This window comes from Xiphias gladius, chromosome 18 (assembly GCF_016859285.1).
Source record: "Xiphias gladius isolate SHS-SW01 ecotype Sanya breed wild chromosome 18, ASM1685928v1, whole genome shotgun sequence".
NCBI lineage: Eukaryota > Metazoa > Chordata > Actinopteri > Istiophoriformes > Xiphiidae > Xiphias > Xiphias gladius.
In genome coordinates this window covers 9830382-9848066 of record NC_053417.1, presented here as the reverse complement: position 1 = coordinate 9848066, position 17685 = coordinate 9830382, and the positions used below count along the sequence as shown (strand labels likewise).

At 38.5% G+C, this 17685-nt stretch overlaps 1 protein-coding gene across 2 annotated transcripts in view; it reads right to left on the bottom strand.

Annotated features, from left to right (window-relative positions):
* Positions 1–109: 109 nt before the first annotated feature.
* The window catches only part of prkar2aa (protein kinase, cAMP-dependent, regulatory, type II, alpha A), a 43108-nt gene continuing 25532 nt past the window's right edge, over positions 110–17685 (bottom strand). For both annotated transcript variants that reach the window (XM_040152920.1, XM_040152921.1), the window contains exons 3-11: positions 14345–14380; positions 10038–10174; positions 8514–8620; positions 5080–5221; positions 4444–4545; positions 3830–3904; positions 3617–3682; positions 3052–3190; positions 110–1501 (exon numbers count right to left, since the gene is read on the bottom strand). In XM_040152920.1, the coding sequence (XP_040008854.1) occupies positions 1377–1501; positions 3052–3190; positions 3617–3682; positions 3830–3904; positions 4444–4545; positions 5080–5221; positions 8514–8620; positions 10038–10174; positions 14345–14380 (929 nt within the window). In that variant the 3' untranslated portion in view covers positions 110–1376. The remainder of the gene's footprint in view (positions 1502–3051; positions 3191–3616; positions 3683–3829; positions 3905–4443; positions 4546–5079; positions 5222–8513; positions 8621–10037; positions 10175–14344; positions 14381–17685) is intronic.

Below are 17685 nucleotides of genomic sequence, written 5' to 3'. Positions count from 1 at the left end.
CACAAGATCCCAAAAACTTTCTACGATGCAACATTTTGACCTTCAAAGTTTTTGTCAGAGCCTAGGTAGAAATTCAAGGAATAGGCAAGATTTTTAACAAAATGTTTGCTTTATTTTTTCAGTTTTTTTTTTATCCAGGACAACTCATTCAAGGATAATCAAGGAGAAATAAGCACTATTGTTTTTATTAGAATTTTTTTTTCTGTTTTTACATTTTGTCAGAGATGGATGGTGAATTTTATCAGGATTGGTCAAAGCAAAACAAAAAATAATAAATGAATATATAATAACAATACATTAATAATTAATTCAATACAATGAAGTGTGGTGTCAATGATAGAATAACAATAGCCCAGAAAATGCAGGGTTGTTATTGTTTTCACTGCTTCTTCTGTGGTACTGCAATAATCACCAGCACTAACTCAACTCAACTCAATCAACAACAGTAGAGGAAGAAATGGAGCGTGCTCACAAAGTTCTGCACCCCAGCCTCCCGAAGAGGAAACACTTTTTTTATTTAAATAATATTTTATCAAAGCTTCTGTTTTTTAATCTTCATAAAATGTTTCTAAAACTTCTGTCTTCTTTAAATTGTTTTTTTTTTGCATTTTTGATTCGTTTTCCTTTTCAGAGATTTTTAAAGTTTTTTGTCTCCATTTTACCACAATGTGTCCGTTTTTGCAAGTGTCGTTGCCTATGTGTTTTGAGAATATCTGTACCTGTGTGTGTGTGTGTGTGTGTGTGTTCGTGTGTGTGTGTGTGTGCATAAATCTGTCCTTGGCTGAGGCTTGCTGGAACAACTTTGAGTTGTTTAAGTGCTCATGTGAATGCAAAGCCTGCACGTATGAAGCATGATGATGTGTTTTTAAACGTGTAAGGAGTCTGTGTGTGTGTGTGTGTGTGTGCTTTATGTCCTTACACTGCTTTACCTGTATAAGGTTACTGCAGCAAAGACATTCATACTGAGAGGTTGAAGCTGGCTCAAGCAACAAGGTATGTGGCCTTTAGTTAGCTTTATGTGTGTGTGCGTGTTTCCAAAGTGAGCTTATTGTGAATGTTGAGTTAGTATGTGCACGAGGGTGAGCAGACTAAGTGAAGTGGACGTCTCTCAGTGCCTATACAGGTGTCAGTGTAAACGTGTGTGTGTGTGTGTGAGAGAGGGTGTGTTCATACTGTGTAAGTATTTATGTGTTTGCAAGGCTGTGTAAAGCTTATTATGAGTCTGTATAGCCACTGCATGATGTGAGAGAGGACGTGTGTGTGTGTGTGTGTGTGTGTGTGTGTGTGTGTGTGTGTGTGTGTGTGTGTGTGTTTGGTGTGTGTGTGTGTGTGTGTGTGTGTGTAAAATAGAAGGCACAGAGGGTGGTGTGGGAGGCTCAGTCTCTCAGGTCCATGCTGGAGCCAAAGAGGGCCACCAGCTGCTCCTCGTAGTGGGCAATGTTTCTCTTCATGATCTCCTTACAGGAGCCCAGGAGGCGCTCAAACGCCTGGATGTCTATTACTGCAAAGGGAGGGGGAGAGAGAGAGATAGAGAGAGATTAAGGTGCATCTTTGTAGGTTCATTTCAGCTGCTCAAGTATTAAGATGTCACAACAAATGAAAACAATTCACTGAACTCATTGTTATTGGCTTTAAAATGTTTCACAAAACCTGAAAGTAAGAGATAACAGGACTATTGTCATCCCATATATGGCTGAAGACTCTGTAGATTCCCAGAGGTTTTATGTGAAACAATATTTCAAATCTCGCAACATGCTTAGAAGATTTGGGCTTTTACCTAAAGAGACTATGATAAAACATCAGGTTAAGTGCAGTGAGGAGCATACAGATTTGGACACTGGCAAAAAGCAACCTCCCCTCCACAAACACACACACTGAGCATTTCCGTATTATTATTTAGCATCAGAACCAAAGCAAACATTTGGATCAACAGTGTTTAGAAAAGGTCAGCTGACTGTTTTAATGTGTGCTTAGACATTTGTTACGTACAGAATGGCAGCCCTGGTCTAAATGTTTTTACAGGGCCACAGGGGGCCCTCAAAGTCCTACTCATGTTTTATATCTGCAACAGCACAGAAAGAATGGTAAGAGTAAAACTGACAGCACACTGAATGTTGCTGCAATACGGCTGAGTGATTTTCTAGGCTTCAAAGCTGAGCAGCGGTAGTACAGTAAACAGAAAGTACACTGAAAGACAAGACACGCTGGTGAGTGAGTGTATTGACCGTGTGCATGGTTAATATTGAAAGGGAGAAAATAAGGGAGCAGCAAGAGTAAGAGTGACTGACTGACTACATCTTCAATGAAAAATATAACCCGTGTGAATGAACAAACAAAAGCTGTGCAATTAGAGCTATGAAAAAAGCTCAAGCAAAGAGAGGAGAGGTGACAGACAAACTCCACCAGCTGTTAAAAATCCTGCATTCATTTTTAAAAAAAAGTGAAGAGCTGCTCATCTACCATAGATCATGAATTAGAGGATCCACTTCAAAAGCAAACTAATTACCAAACAGCCTTCAAATCAACAAAAAATAATAGGTGATGAAAGACAAAATGAAGAGCCAGACACCAATTTTGAATTAATCAAAACTCAAATGTCACTTGATATCTCATGACAAACTGCTTGGAACAGTTCAATTAGAGTAAAATTTATACAGCAGGCTTCGTAGTGGGGTTGAGTGGTTTAAATATTGTATATTAAATGCTTTTAATTTCACATTAAGTTTAACTTTCAACTCCAGATTTATTGAATCTTTAAAAACGATAGCTTCATAAAGAACTTGATGTGCAAACTCCTTGAGAATGAACAGGCTGAAAATAACGCAGAAGAAAATATTATATCATAGAACAATTTGAAAGATGCTATAATCACATAAAAATGTTCACATAGGTACTTTGGATTCAAGTATCACATTTCCCGAGGCTGGAAACGTTAAAACAAATCTACTTAATATACACATTTAAATTCATTATCGGTTTTCTTGTGATCAGCATTAGCATTGAAACAGACAAATGGGTTTAACGAGCGTGGCAGAGTGTATTTCATCTTACCCAAACACTTGACATTGCCGACTGCATAGGCCGAGGCGGCCCGGGGCTTGTTAGTGACCAGGGCCAGTTCTCCAAAGTACTGACCCCTGCTACAGCGTGCTATCTCCACCTCCGCATTGTCTGCATGGTCTGCCTTCGTCTGTGGGGAGGGGGTAGGAAAAGAGAGGAAAGGAGAGGGGAACAGAGGACAGAAGAGGATTAAAGGTTAGGAACCACTACTAGGCAAAACCAAGACAAACTTTAGTAACTTTGGTGGTTTCTGAATGGGGAGTGCGGGTTGTCACTGTCAAAATCTACCTGGTTAGGAGATTAAATCCACTATTATATTTATTCATATTCCTGAACCAACAAAAACACTTAGAATATTGAACGGTCCCTGAGGGGGATTTTTTTTTCTGCATTTAAGTGATCTGGCTGAACCTATAGAGAAGAGACTGCAGGAAAAATGTAGAGTAGAACTGGAGGGATGCACAGTGAAATAAATCCACCTTCACAGTAAAGTCCTTTTTTTAACATGCAGAATGGTGCAATGGAGAAATGAGGAAGGTGAGGAGAAGCATCTTACTTTACTCTTCATCATGATCTTGACCTCCCCAGATTCTACTATGTAAAAGCAGTCAGCCTTGTCTCCCTGAGGAGAAAGAAAAACAGACAAGTTATCGCTACTGTGAAAAATAGTTATGTCTTGTATGTATATGTCGAAACCCTGCGCATGTAAATGCTAGAGTCATGCTCTCCCTGTATTAAACCATATCAGTTATATATATCAGTGTCTCACCTGTGTGATGATGCGCTCAACATCTGAGAACTGCTTCGCTCCTAATACATCCACTATCTTCATCCTCTCTGTTGCCTGGACAGAGAAAAGAGGGAGAAATGCAGGGAGGTTGAGAGAAGAGAAATAATGGGAGAAACTTCGGGAAAAGAGAGAGAGCTGTTTCATTGACTACATCCAGGTTATGCTCATTTAAACTCCTTTAGTTCAGCTTTCCCTCTCTCTCGATTTCCTCATTTTCTCCCCTCTGCTCTTGTGTGCCTTGAGCATTCACCATGCTGCAGTGTTCAGTACATTTTAAGACTAAACAAACAACAAAAACCCACAGTGACTGTAAAAAACACTGTTGTAGGGAAATGCTGTAGAAGTAGCATGTATAACTAACAAAATAATTTTTTTGCTATCATCAGAATTAAATACACCATTTCTAGTGAATGTAGACCAGAACTTTATCCATCATAAACTATTTCCATTGTCAACTTGCTGGTGTTCCTCTGTTGGCTGGATCGCTAACCTAACATGTGATGCCGTTTCTCTGTGTAGTGCTACAAAAGAAAAGAAACAACCTGCACAATTACTGCTGGAGCCAGTGAAAGGATTACGACCCTTAAACTCACCTCCAGCGATTTGAGTAAGGGCACAGACTCAATGAACGACTCGTACATCCTCCTCTTCTTGGCATTGTTCTTCACGATGAGTCTACGAAATGTGGCACGATCCTAGGGAAAACATACACAAGTAAAGACACACCTAACAGCAGATTCTCTCTCTTCTGTTTGACCGTTGCTGGTCCTTCTCTGCTCGACCACAGGGAGGAGCTGCAGCAACAAAAACCATCAGAGCAGAACACTGGCTCCATTCATCAATGACAGGACTTCATTCTTAACAAGTCTGAGCATCACCACTCAATGTACGGTGTAGGGTAAACGAAACTGTACCTAACCTGCTCACAATACAATCCTTAAGAGTTTAAAACTGAGCTTTTAAGATTTAAAAAAAGGTGACCGGCGAAAGAAATGTGGTACTGATTTAAATATAACTGAATACACCTAGCTGACAAACTGTATCATTAGGACAACAGACGACCTCCAGTTATTAAGCAATGGTTTACTTGGTCAGAAAATAACTACAGAGTGATCTTTACATAAACTCATGATTATTACCTAATACGTTAAGAATGCAGAAGAGTATCACACATCTCACTGTCTCATTCTGCTGTCGGTGTGTGCGTTTGTCTATTTGGATGCTCTTACCAGTCCCCATAGTGCCCCCTCCTGGGTGGCGATGATGGTGGCGGCACGTGGCGTGTTGTACATGAGTGCCAGCTCCCCGAAGCTGCCCTTATTGTCATACTGGCCCACGCATGTTCCCGATACCACTATGTCATACACACCCCTGGAGGGAGAGAGAGAGAGAGAGATGGAGAGTCAGGAAAAGAGAAAAACAGATAAATAGCAAACGGGGAAAGAGAAACAAGAATTAAATCCAAAAGGGGAACACACAGAAAAATTATTTATTGACTTATTTAACGGAGCCAAAAGTTAAGAGGTGATTGTTGTTTTATTTATTGACCTACTGACTGGTTTAAATATAAATCTAATTACAGATTTATCTGTAGCCTCTGGACAGGATCCCGTTAGTCCGGTATACTGGGCGTGTCTCCCTCTCCCTCCCTCCGTCTGTACAAGGATTAAACCTGGGGAAGGTAATTTGCAGCGTTGTTGCTCGCCAGGATTAACCGGTCATTTTGAAAGATAGCCTGTCCTCCCATTGGCTGTGTAGTGGGGCCAAAACCCTTGTCCCTGGTAGAGTATTACTTAGTTTGACTGGATTACTATGACGATGGGGACACTGATCATCTGTGTCATTGGTTTACTGAGCACAGTTTAGCGGGACAATCTAAGAACTGTTTAAGATACTGGGCTGCTTGTTCTTTATTAAAGAGACTAAGCAAGTAAGAAGAAAGCCTGTGATCATTGATAAATTCCACAGAGTAAATTTGCTTGAGCTAAGAAGGGCAGATGTAAAAGAAAGTAGCAAGATTCTTTTAATAAACATTTTTACTTCTTTATAAAAAAGGGCAACTCAGCCACAATCAAGTATTACACTGAAGAAATTCACGTTTAAGATGCCAGAATTTTGAATTCTTACTCTTCTAAAATCAACAAGCAAGTTAAAAAGAGTAAGGCTGGTGTCTTTTGAAGTGCGCAATTATAGCCAGGACGTGTGCATGATAAGGATTTTTCTCTGCCTAGTCAACCCTTGAACAGTGTCTTCAGCGATTTTTAACCTCTTCAGACCGAAGATGCAACACTCACACTATCAACAAATATAAAAAATAAAATCTGTCTCCGCGGAATGAGCTTCACATTGATTTGTAAATAACTAAGACCTTTCAGCATTATTAGATGCGGGCACTAAAGCTGTGATAAAATGACTAATGCAAGATCGAGAGAAAGCCAACTAAACAGTCCATCCTTTATTTGACAGTAATAATAACAACAACAACAACAGTAATGACTTTTAGTTGAACATTACCATATGTTCAAATGAACTTGTGTGGTTACATTAAAGCAGCTTTCAATGTCTTTCAGCCAAAGGCAACTGAGTTCCACAATGATCCTTTTCACTTCTTTTACATGTCACCCCTCCTATCATATATTTTAATCATCGTCCCTGAGGGCTTCTTAGTAAATTCAAGATCGTTCCTTTCTTCAAGGTTTCAGAATACGATTGTTCATGTTTGTCTTTGAAAGGTGGTCCTTTTTATATATATATATATATAATATATAATATATATATATAATATATATAATAATATATATAATAATAATATATATATATAATATATAATAATATATATATAATATATATATAATATATATATATATATATATATATATATAATATATATATATATATATATATATATATATATATATTAGTACACAGGCCAGCTAGACGCTTGGAGGGTACAATTATGCTTTCAGTCTCCTTTTATGCCTCATAAAATTGTCTGGATTTATCATTGTTAAGTCAGCTGTGCCATGGAACGTGCATGAATATCATCAATAATAAACACATAAAACACTGTAGAAGCGTTCACAGCTGACAGCAAGAGAAATGTGTTCATATTGATGGTTTACATTATGATACACCAACAGGAATGCAGAGAAGATGTACAGTATATATAAAAGGTTTAAAGGCATAATAAAAAGTTTAGATACGAAACATTTATACAATGTGTTCCTCTGTCCTATTTTCTTTCCTGCTTTTCTTTTGCATTTCAGTTTATCCCTCCATCTCTCCGAGTGTCCATGCTCAAACCCACCAAGCTGGTGACATTAGCTACCACCTACGCCTTTAACAGGCCGAGGAAAACCCCGGGATAGTATATGACCAGGCAGGCGTGCTGCTCTTAAAGGTCATCGCATGTCTTGTGTAAGGGACCACATTGTGTTAGACAGTGTGTATGCAGATGGAAAGACAGCACACAAGTGTTACCAAACCCCTGTGCTGAAGTGATATATGCCATGCCAAGAGTGACTAGAAGCTAGGGTGGGATAAACAATGACTAGCCAGTGGCCAAACACTGGTAGGTCTGTTCTCTCTTTGGTGAGAGAGGTCAAAAACCGTCATCTTTTTTTATGTTAAGTAATCTCAGAGTGTGATGCATGAACAAAGAAATGTTAATTGCTCTCAATGCAGTCTAGACTCAGGGACTATCAACGAAGCTTATAAAAGTTGCCTCCATTATTTTAAAATAATAAAGCCAACATTCAAACCTACTACATTGTGTAAAAAATGTGAAATGAAAACAAGGACCTGGGATGTTATTGTTGTAATTAACAGAACTGCCTGCAGCTTGATGCATATTTGTAGGTTGTTTTTTTTTTTAATTAGTCAAAAACATCAAGAGTGAGGAGACCCATTTTACTCTCCCTGCATTATAACACTGTATTCCAGCCCAGACAACAAAAACTTCACTGTAGAGGCCTGTGTAAACATTAGCACTATGGGAGGAAAATTACACGCGGCCTTCTTAGGTACTATATAGACATAAACACCAACCACAATCATGAACAATCTAATGGAACCTAACCCCTACTCTAAAAACCCGCAAACTGATCGCACTATTGCAAGTCTTAAGATTTTTAGTATTTTTCCACTATTATTCACTGCATTTCAGTACAACAGCTCTGTAATTCAAACAATCTTTTAAAAAGTTATGCTTTTTAATTGTTGTTGACAGTATGCAAGATTCACCTGTATGGCAATTTTTGAACCTGTAGCTGATGGTGTTGTGTATTTGACTCCATTTTAATATTTCCTTCTGTGTATGTAAATGAGCTCTTTTCCATACAGTGCAATTTAATTCAACCCAACCTCAAAGTACAGCCTCAAAAAAAAAAAAAACAAAGAACTGAGTTGAGACACAAATGACTGAAGTAGTAAATATTATAGAGGGGCACTCATTCAGTGTAAAAGAAAATATATTTATCAAACACAGAAAATATGGCTAAGGGTATCATCTAAGCCTTGGTCATAGTTTTTTGCAGGAAATGTGTTGTCAGACATTCTTATCTCAAGCCTTTCAGTCATCTAAACTCACTAAAACAAACTGGCAGTATTTGAATAAACAAACGGACCCAGCCTTAATGACCCAACGAGGGTAGCTGCCTCCTACCTCTCTATGACGTAGAAGTTGTCTCCATCGTCTCCCTGATCGATGACGTGCTCCTGGGGCTGAACCCGTAACTCAAACATGGCGTCCAGCACCTCTGAGAATTGCTCCTGGATGGGGGATTAGGGGAAGGACGTCAGACATAGATGAGGCAAGGAAATAAGGAGCAAGAGTGGAAATGTTTGTGTGTATGTGAATTTGAACTAGCAGCTCAAGATGCCATCTAGCTCATGTGAGTGCCGCTCCTGAGGGAAGACAAGATGAATTTAATTATCCCATCGGGGAAATAAAGTACACAAGGGGAAGGACAGGATGCTTTTTTTTTTAAAAAAATGTCATGACACTTTCTCCATGTTTTAGCATGATATGCAATTTCATAAAAATGTCAGATTTATCGTAATAGATGCCAAGTGCTACATGGTTCACGATCGGAAAAGAAAGACGGTTTTCAAAACATCAAATTAATTTTGACCACATCTTCTCAGCCAAAACAAACATGTATAAATCAAGTACGACAACATCCCACATATGATTTTTGGAAATGCTTTCTGGAAAACAGGCCAGATACAGGAGGGTTTCAGCTGACAAAAATCAAGCGCATAATCACAACACTGTAGGATGGGCTTCTATGAAGGTTTCTAGCCAATAAGACAAGCAGAGTACTCTGACTAGAGATTGTACTGGTTCATGATACAATGTACACATGCAAAGATGTTTAACAAGTATTTCTTTGTCCTTTTTCTCTTCAGTCGATCACCTGACCTGCCCCGTGAGCAGCTGACTAAGTGTGGTTCCTGAGGACAGTAAAGTAATACACTCAGTGACCAAAAGGGAAAACCTTTACTTTGCAAGAAAATCCAATGCTACAGTTCTGCAGTAAGTACTACTTTCATGAAATGTATGCTATTTTTGTTGAGGCTGTATTTTTTTTTTAGTGGTTTCGTATTGCATACCATAGGATGAAGTGACAATTGTTAGAAGCACCCTTCTGTATAATGTAATCATTAAACCACTGCCCAAAAGGAAGCCACAAACCATGCAACATCATTGACTGAACGCACAAACAATTTAAGTACTCATCTTAACAAGAACCGAGTATTTTAAGTAAAGCAGCATTATTTGCAGCACCACTGTACTGCAGTGCTATTATTTCCATTCTTCTGGTCACTTAGTGCAGGACTGATGAATGTAGATGTGACTTTTATATGTGTGGATCTACATTCAGGGGACAAATTAAAGGAAAAATGTAAATAAGTGAGTGGAGAAAGTTAATGAATGCAGATGCTTTTACACAGGGCACAATGGGTCACTGAGTGGTTTGCTGAGGATCTTATCCATCCAGTAGAGATCCAGAGAATTGTATAATCTATGCCAATGAGCACCAAAGCTGTTCTGGATGCTCTACATCTAACCAAGAAACTTCTTGTTTTTGTTTTTCCTTCATCCATCTGTATTTGAATAGTTTTCTGCTTTGCTATGTGTTGGTATACAGGTGTCTTCCTGTGTAGGTTTCTAAGTTTTATTTACCTGATCTAGTGTTTTGAACAGTAGGATGTCTCGGCAAGCCTCCTGCAGTCTGCAGCGCTGTTCATCTGTTTTTGGATGAACCACTCTGGGCTCCGTGTCCTCATCGTCCTCATCTGGGTTGAACGCCTCCGCACACACTGGAAGGAAGACATGTAAACCTACTTTACAGACTGCATGAACGTGTCCTGTGTGATTACACACTGTAATTAGACAGAGCAAAGAATCCAGGGGAGAAAGTATTCTACGGGCTTGTTCAGAGACTAATCAAGACAGTGACAACTACGTGTAAATGCAATGAGCGTCCAATCAAAAACTACAAATAACCTTGACAACAAGGATTTAAATTTAAAAAAAAAATAAAATAAAAAAAAATATATATATATATATATATATATATATATATATATATATATATATATATATATATATATATATATATATATATATATATATAAATAAAACAAAGAACAGCAACAACTACAGCAAGCAAACCAGCGGGTTGTACTACCACTATACAAGTGGCTAAGGAACAAGTAATACAAAATGTTCAGTCAGTACTGAAGGACAGACTGACATTCACTTCTTGTGATAACACTACAATGTGTCATTAATGGTACGACTAAGGTTCTTTTTCCAGTAACTTGTACTTTAGGCAGACAAGTTTGTGGGATCACTGATTCAACACTGATCTAAATACAACCTCTGCATATCCCACACAACAGATATGTATCACAGTGATGGACAAGGACAACTTTAATGTATTTGGAGATACATTTACATGTGACAATGAAATCACATCTTGAACAATCTGGACATAAGATGCAAAATGAGTCAAAGAAGCATGTTATGTTTTAAACACGTACACACACACACACACACACAAGCAAAGAAACCCACAAAATACACTGTATTCCATCATTGTGGTTAAACGTTTACACGCACGCACGCACGGACTACACACTACACAGAGTACAAGGAAAGGTGAGATGTTACACAAGCACAGGCACAAAGCAGAGAGGACAGAGATGAAGATATTGTATAACACAAAATGAGGCAATGGCCTGCAGGAGAAAGGAAGAGAAGACATCATTACTACAGGACACTGGAGGAGCCCAGAAGTGAGAAAATGACACAGGCACCGCGACATGTTTTACCACACTGGATGACAAACACTGACAAGGTCATTTCAAGTTGTCACTATGTATCTGTGTTTTCTCCAACTCTATAGGAACATACTCTTCACTTCACTCTCACGTGACATTTACCACATGGAAGTCTCTAAATGTGTGTGTGTGTGTGTGTGTGTGTGTGTGTGTGTGTGTGAGTGAGAGAGAGAGAGAGAGATCATGAATGTAATGTCTTATCTCTCAGCATTCATACCAATCATGTTTGGAAGTGTGACCTCTGAAGTGTTAATTTGTTAACTCCTTTAGTTCATCTTGATCAGGCAGATTAATACAACGGACCAAACAAAAGCTGTTACAGTGTGAGTCTGAACCAGAATGTGATGCAGTTAAGTAGGAGAGAGAAGATAATCTGAACCAAAAACAGGATACAGCCTCAAACTTCAACGATTTTATGAGTATGAAGACACAGATGTTAGTATAGGTATTCATCTGTGTGTGTTCTTCACTGGTATGAACACAATTCAGAATCAGATAAGGCAGAAAGTACAGACAGATCCATAATGTTTAGCTTAAGTTGCTGGAATCAAATTTGCTGTTTCTCCTTCATGCTGCCAAAACCTTGATCTACCCCTGGCAGGATGACAACATACCAAAACACCGCTCAATAAATAAGCTATTTTTGAGTCTAAATTTGATTAGTTTACAAGCCCCAGTTCACTTGTAATGGGGCAATGTGATCAAATTTAATGCAAATATGTAATCAATTTATAATTTCCAGCACATTTTCAGCAAAAGAAAATACATTTTTGATATGATTATGGCCATATATTCCTGTAAGAAAACACTCATTTCTAGTGACATGGATGCTGTTCTCCTCCTTCACTGTTGTGTGCATGTCTATGTGTACTTTTATACTGGGACAGTAAGAGATTTTTCTTCTTCATCTGTCAAATAATTAGTTCTTAGTTACCTCCTCAAAACACTTCACAAATATAGGCGACCCAACATTTGGATATTTGTATATCCAAATGCTTATCATTAGCAAAACTAATGATAAGCCTGTTTCTGACTTTTTGTTTAAAGGACCTGAATATAAGCACAATCCAGCAGAACAACTTGTGAACACAACATTGACATATTAACATGTTTTAAGTTGATATAGTGAACTTGTTAACAAACAGTTGCTTATTTACACATTTGGCAATTACGGAGCAAAATCAGCATTCATTTCGAGTTGTGTTTCTGGCCACCTGATCAATGCAAGTCCAATATTCACCTTTGTTAGCTATTTTTGGTCTTCACCAACTCCTGAGGGGAAAATCTGGCTCTTTATAGCCACTAAATGCTCTATGTTCAACAGCTGGTCACCAACTATGTCTGCCTGCTGTTTGGTGCTGAGTAGGTAGTGGACAGTGGGTTTTTAGAGCTTTTTCATTCAGCACAGATGCCTGCTGCAGTCAAAAATGACTATGAGAGCAGCGAGAGTGAACCAAAACTGTAAAATTGTGGTCCCCAAAGCTAAACAAGGAGCTGAAACAAACTAAAAAGCTCCATAAAACTGGGGGCAGCTGCAGATTTGGGTGATAATTCTTTTTCGGTTCATAACTACAAGTGCCAGCTTTCACACTGTCCCATTGTTGTCACATTGTCATTTAATCAATCACTGTTTTCATCTCGGAAAAGACTCTCTCTAATATTGTTTAACTTCAGTGCTCATTTCCCATATTTCATATGGGAAAAAAACTAATGAGCTGATTGATTTGATTGATTTATCTACAGAAAATGTATTTTCTGAGATATTAAAACTAGTAAACTGTTCTTTTAGAACTCCTAAATATATTTAGAGGGTTTATATACACTCTACTGTACACCTAATTACAAACAAAACTAAAAACCTGACAAGGTAATGCAATGCAATATAGAGTAGTAGCCATGTAATAAATAACACTCCACTTTAAACAAGTCTTTGTTGAGAATACTGTCTTAATCGGTTGTCTGTAATTCAAGTGTGTGGTATCTTTTGTAGCTGTAGTTAGTGATGTTGTATTATGCAGTATATTACAATATTTCTGCTCAGTGGATATCAAATTGTGTGTACATATACAAAAACACTCCAAAGCAAATGGGTCACACAGAGCTTTTGTCCCTCTTTTGCTAAAAACACACTAAGGTGATAAAGGGATGGATTCTTCTTTTAAGCCTTAATAAGCCTCCTTCCTTTGGGAGAAGGTCAAATTGTGTCCTTGAGAAAAACACCACACACATTAAACACCTGCAAAAGAAAACATATTTGAACACCTTACAAACTAAAAATGGGAATCTTTGTAAAAGTACCTTAATAAGAAACCTTTGTACTAACATCTCTGGGAAACACGAGTGAGCATCTCAGTGATGCTCTATTTTTGTTGTATTAACACAATTCCTCTTTAAAGCTCAAAAAGGATCATTATATTTTACAACATTAACACTACAAAGGTCTACTCTTCAAACTTCAAACCACTTTGTTTACCAGATGATAACAATAAGGAACTCTAAAAAACTTGATGTTTCAGCTAAATTAACACCACATACTCCACAACAAACCCTAAAGACACTGGTAAAGACAGCAGGGTCAGCAATGACAGAAGGACAGCAGTAAAGATAAACATCAGTTGACACACCCAGAGCTAATCAAAGTGCAGCACTCTGTGACGGCTGACGACATTCATTTACTCATATGTAAACACTAGATGCAGCGTGAGAAAACAAGTGCACTGTACACACAAGATCACAAAAAAAGAGAAAGCGCAGACACACAAAACCCAAAACACACCGCAGTGGAACTTTTTACCTCTGTGTTTTACATGCATTACAAATAAAAATACGCTCACATTGACAGAGAGAGACACAAATCAGTAAGTCTATCATTTGGCCACAGCAGTGTTTCATATGCATGACACACACAATAACACACACACAAGGTATGGGTGAGCCACTAAGGTAGTGATGTATGCAGTACTGTCCCCAGTGTGGATTACACTTCAGGGACATGACGTCAAACACGTGTACACACACACACAGACATATACATACACGCACACAGGCTGGTGAACACACACACACACACACACACACACACACACACACACACACACACACACACACACACCCACACACATATACATACACACCACGTCTTACCTGACACTCTCCTATTGAATCTGCTGGGTGGTGGAGCTGTGGAGAGAGAAAGGGAGAGATACAGGGAGAGGTGGAATTAACATCATTGTTTTTACATAATAACATTTAATACGATTTTGTGATTGCTTTGAAATCCTCATTACCATTATCTGCTCTGAACAGATGGTGTTCATAACAACAACTGAGGTGAAATAAGGGGATTTAGAAAAGGAAAAAGGGACAAAAAGGCAGACAGTGAATCAGAGTGACAGGCAGTATTAGAGGGAGAAAGATACAGACAGTCAAACAGATAAAGGCAACAAGAGGTGAAGAGAAAAAAAACGTAGGACATGCTCTAAGATATAGAAAGACCTGAAGAAAAAACTGAGAGTCAGGACGTAACCAAGAAAGAAAATGTGAGCTAAGAGATCAATTGAGAAAGGAAGAGTGATATTTTCAGTATTGTAAAGTCAATATTTTCTTTAAAGACATAAACGGTACTGTAAGCAGTGGCTACAGCCTCCAGCATTAGCACACTCTCTCTCTCTCTCACACACACACACACACACAATTTCCCTCTAATGAATGGACGTACAATTTTTCAAGATTTCAAATTGAAGCTAATAAAACAAAACATGATCAAACTCAGCAGCTTTAATCACAGAATGATTGCCTGAAGCCAGACAGTTATGAGTGGATCAACAAATAACTTAATAAGAGGTTTCATAGTTACATTTGTATAAGTAAAATATTTATAAGGAGTAATGTATTAGGAGAGACAAAGGATGAAAGGTAGTGACAGTTATATTGGTACTGAATCCATTAAACTGTGGCTTCATTTGGCCGTGTCCTAACAGCTCCCATTTCAACTAATCAATTAGGTTTTCTGAACGAGCAACAAATTTCTTTTCCCAAAATGTTGACAGGTGCCCTATCTTTATTTTTGATGACAGCATCAACCATTCCTAGTTTATGCGTTCATCACAAATGTGCAAATTGGTTCAAAAGAGGTATGTGTTTGTTTACGTTTTGACTTGACAAGCAGACCTGTCTGTTCCAGTGTAGCATCAACAGCCTCAAGCTGTTGCAATTCACTGTTTGGATACACAGATGCTGCTGGGACACTGTTAATGTTCCTGAGCAACCAGGAAAGCACATTTGATATCCCTCTGCTTCGAAATTCAGCATTCAAGACTCACAACAGCACATATCTGCCAAACTGAAGTTTCTGCTCAAGCAAAACACAGAACCAGAAGAGCTGTAAAGAGCTGCCCTGATCTCTGACCGCTGTAGATCTCTGCCAGAGATCTTTTTATTAAAAATACACAAGTATTTTTACAGTGACACAATTTCCACAATTTTTTAATTACATTAACTGTTTAGGAATTACAGCCATTTCTATACAAACTCCCTCCATATTCAGAGGCTCCAAAGTAATTGGACAAACCAACATAATTATGAATATAAGGACTATTTTTAATACTTTAATGAAAATCCTTTGCCTGAAGTCTGGAACCCATGGACTTCACCAAATGCTGAGTTTCCTCCCTTGAGATGCTTTAGGCCTTTAGTGCTGCCGCCTTCAGTTGCTGCTCGTTAGTGGCCCTCATATTTGTCTTCAGAAAGTGAAATGCATGCTCAGTTAGGTTGAGGTCATGTGACTGACTTGACTATTGAAGAATATTCCATTGCTTTGCCTTGTGAAGCTCTTGGGTTGCATTTGTAGTATGTTTTAGGTCATTAGCCATCATTATCTACCCAATTTGTCATGTCAGGCCACACCTGCCCATGAAACTGGCAGCAATTTGTCCAATTATTTAGAGGCTTTGAAAATGAGGGACTATGAATACAAATTGCTATAATTCCTAAACGGTTAATGCAATATTTTTGTTTAACCCCCTTGAATTAAAGCTTAAAGTTTACACTTCAATTACATCTTGATGGCTTCAGTTCAAATCCATTGTGGTGGTGTACAGAGGCAAAATTACAAAAATTGCATCATTGTGCAAATACTTATATATCTATTTGCATATTCAAATAAAGTAAAATATCATCAAATATGTGTTGCCTCTCTTTAAAAAGCCTGTCACTACTGAGCCCATCTCATCCCTGCTGCTCTTCTTTCAGACCTGGCATCTAGGTCAGATCCTGTAATTGAAAAATTAAATATCTTTCCTAACAAAAGAACACAGCTAATCACACTGTTTCGCTTGTTCAGAACACAAACATCGTGCCAATGAATGTGTTTTATTCACATTAAGACTCAAACATTATTCAAGATATTAGTCTATTTAAGTGTTGGCTCATGAGTATGCCACTTGCCTCTTACACTAGGCCGGAATAGTTACGACACTGATTATGTGAGATCCAAATATAACAGGTGAGAGACGCTGACATTAGCCTGGAAAGAGTGGCAATACAGCCTAAATTTCTTATCCTGTTATGACAGTAATGGTTAGTCATGGCTTAGTGGAAATATCCAGAATATAATATTTGTATACTGAGATGTTTGCTATCAGGCTATTAAGCTGATTAACAGCCTAACCCCAATCTACTCCTTACCATAACACCACTAAGTATTAAAAGACAGAAATACCAGCACCCAATGCAAACAAATTTGTCTTGGCATATACATTTTTATTCTTTAGGTTAGTTGGTAACCAGTTCTATGCTATTAAAAGGTCTAATTCCATCCATCCATTTTCTGCCACTTATCCAGGCTAATGCAGAGCGAGCACTTCCTTTCTCTTGCTGGTGCTGAGCACAAATGGCAGCAGCCCCACTTTGGCATTTCAGACTTTGCCCAACTGAGCCCCATGAGCACAGGCCAAGACAGCATCCTCTTGCCTGCCTGCTTTCCTTGAGGACCTGGCTTGAGGCAGGGGCAGGGGAGATTCCGGGGTGAGATAACCATGTCGACTGATTTACGAGGGTAGTTTGCTAATAAAATACCGAGCGTTGTAAGCCATATGTATGTAAAAGCACACACTGTACATATGTTTAATACCAATTTAAAGTAACTAATAGAATATGATCAGGAAGGACACTGCTGGATATGAATATTCATCAGGGCTAATAAAGTGTTATGTCAACAAAGGACGAACTGTGTGCATGACGGAGAAATAAAAGGGCTGTGTATGGTGTTTGTGCATGCACTCATGCATTGGTGTGTATGTACAGTGTGAATGGTTGCACAGTCAACATGTGTGTGCAATATGTGTAAATGGATTCTGGCCTGGTGTGTGTCTATAGGGGCATGTTGACCTTGGGCTTTTTTGTCCTTGTGAATGTGTGTGTCTGCATGCAACAGGGTGTTAATTTACGCACACAGAGGATGAGGTCGGGGCCCTAAACACCTGCTA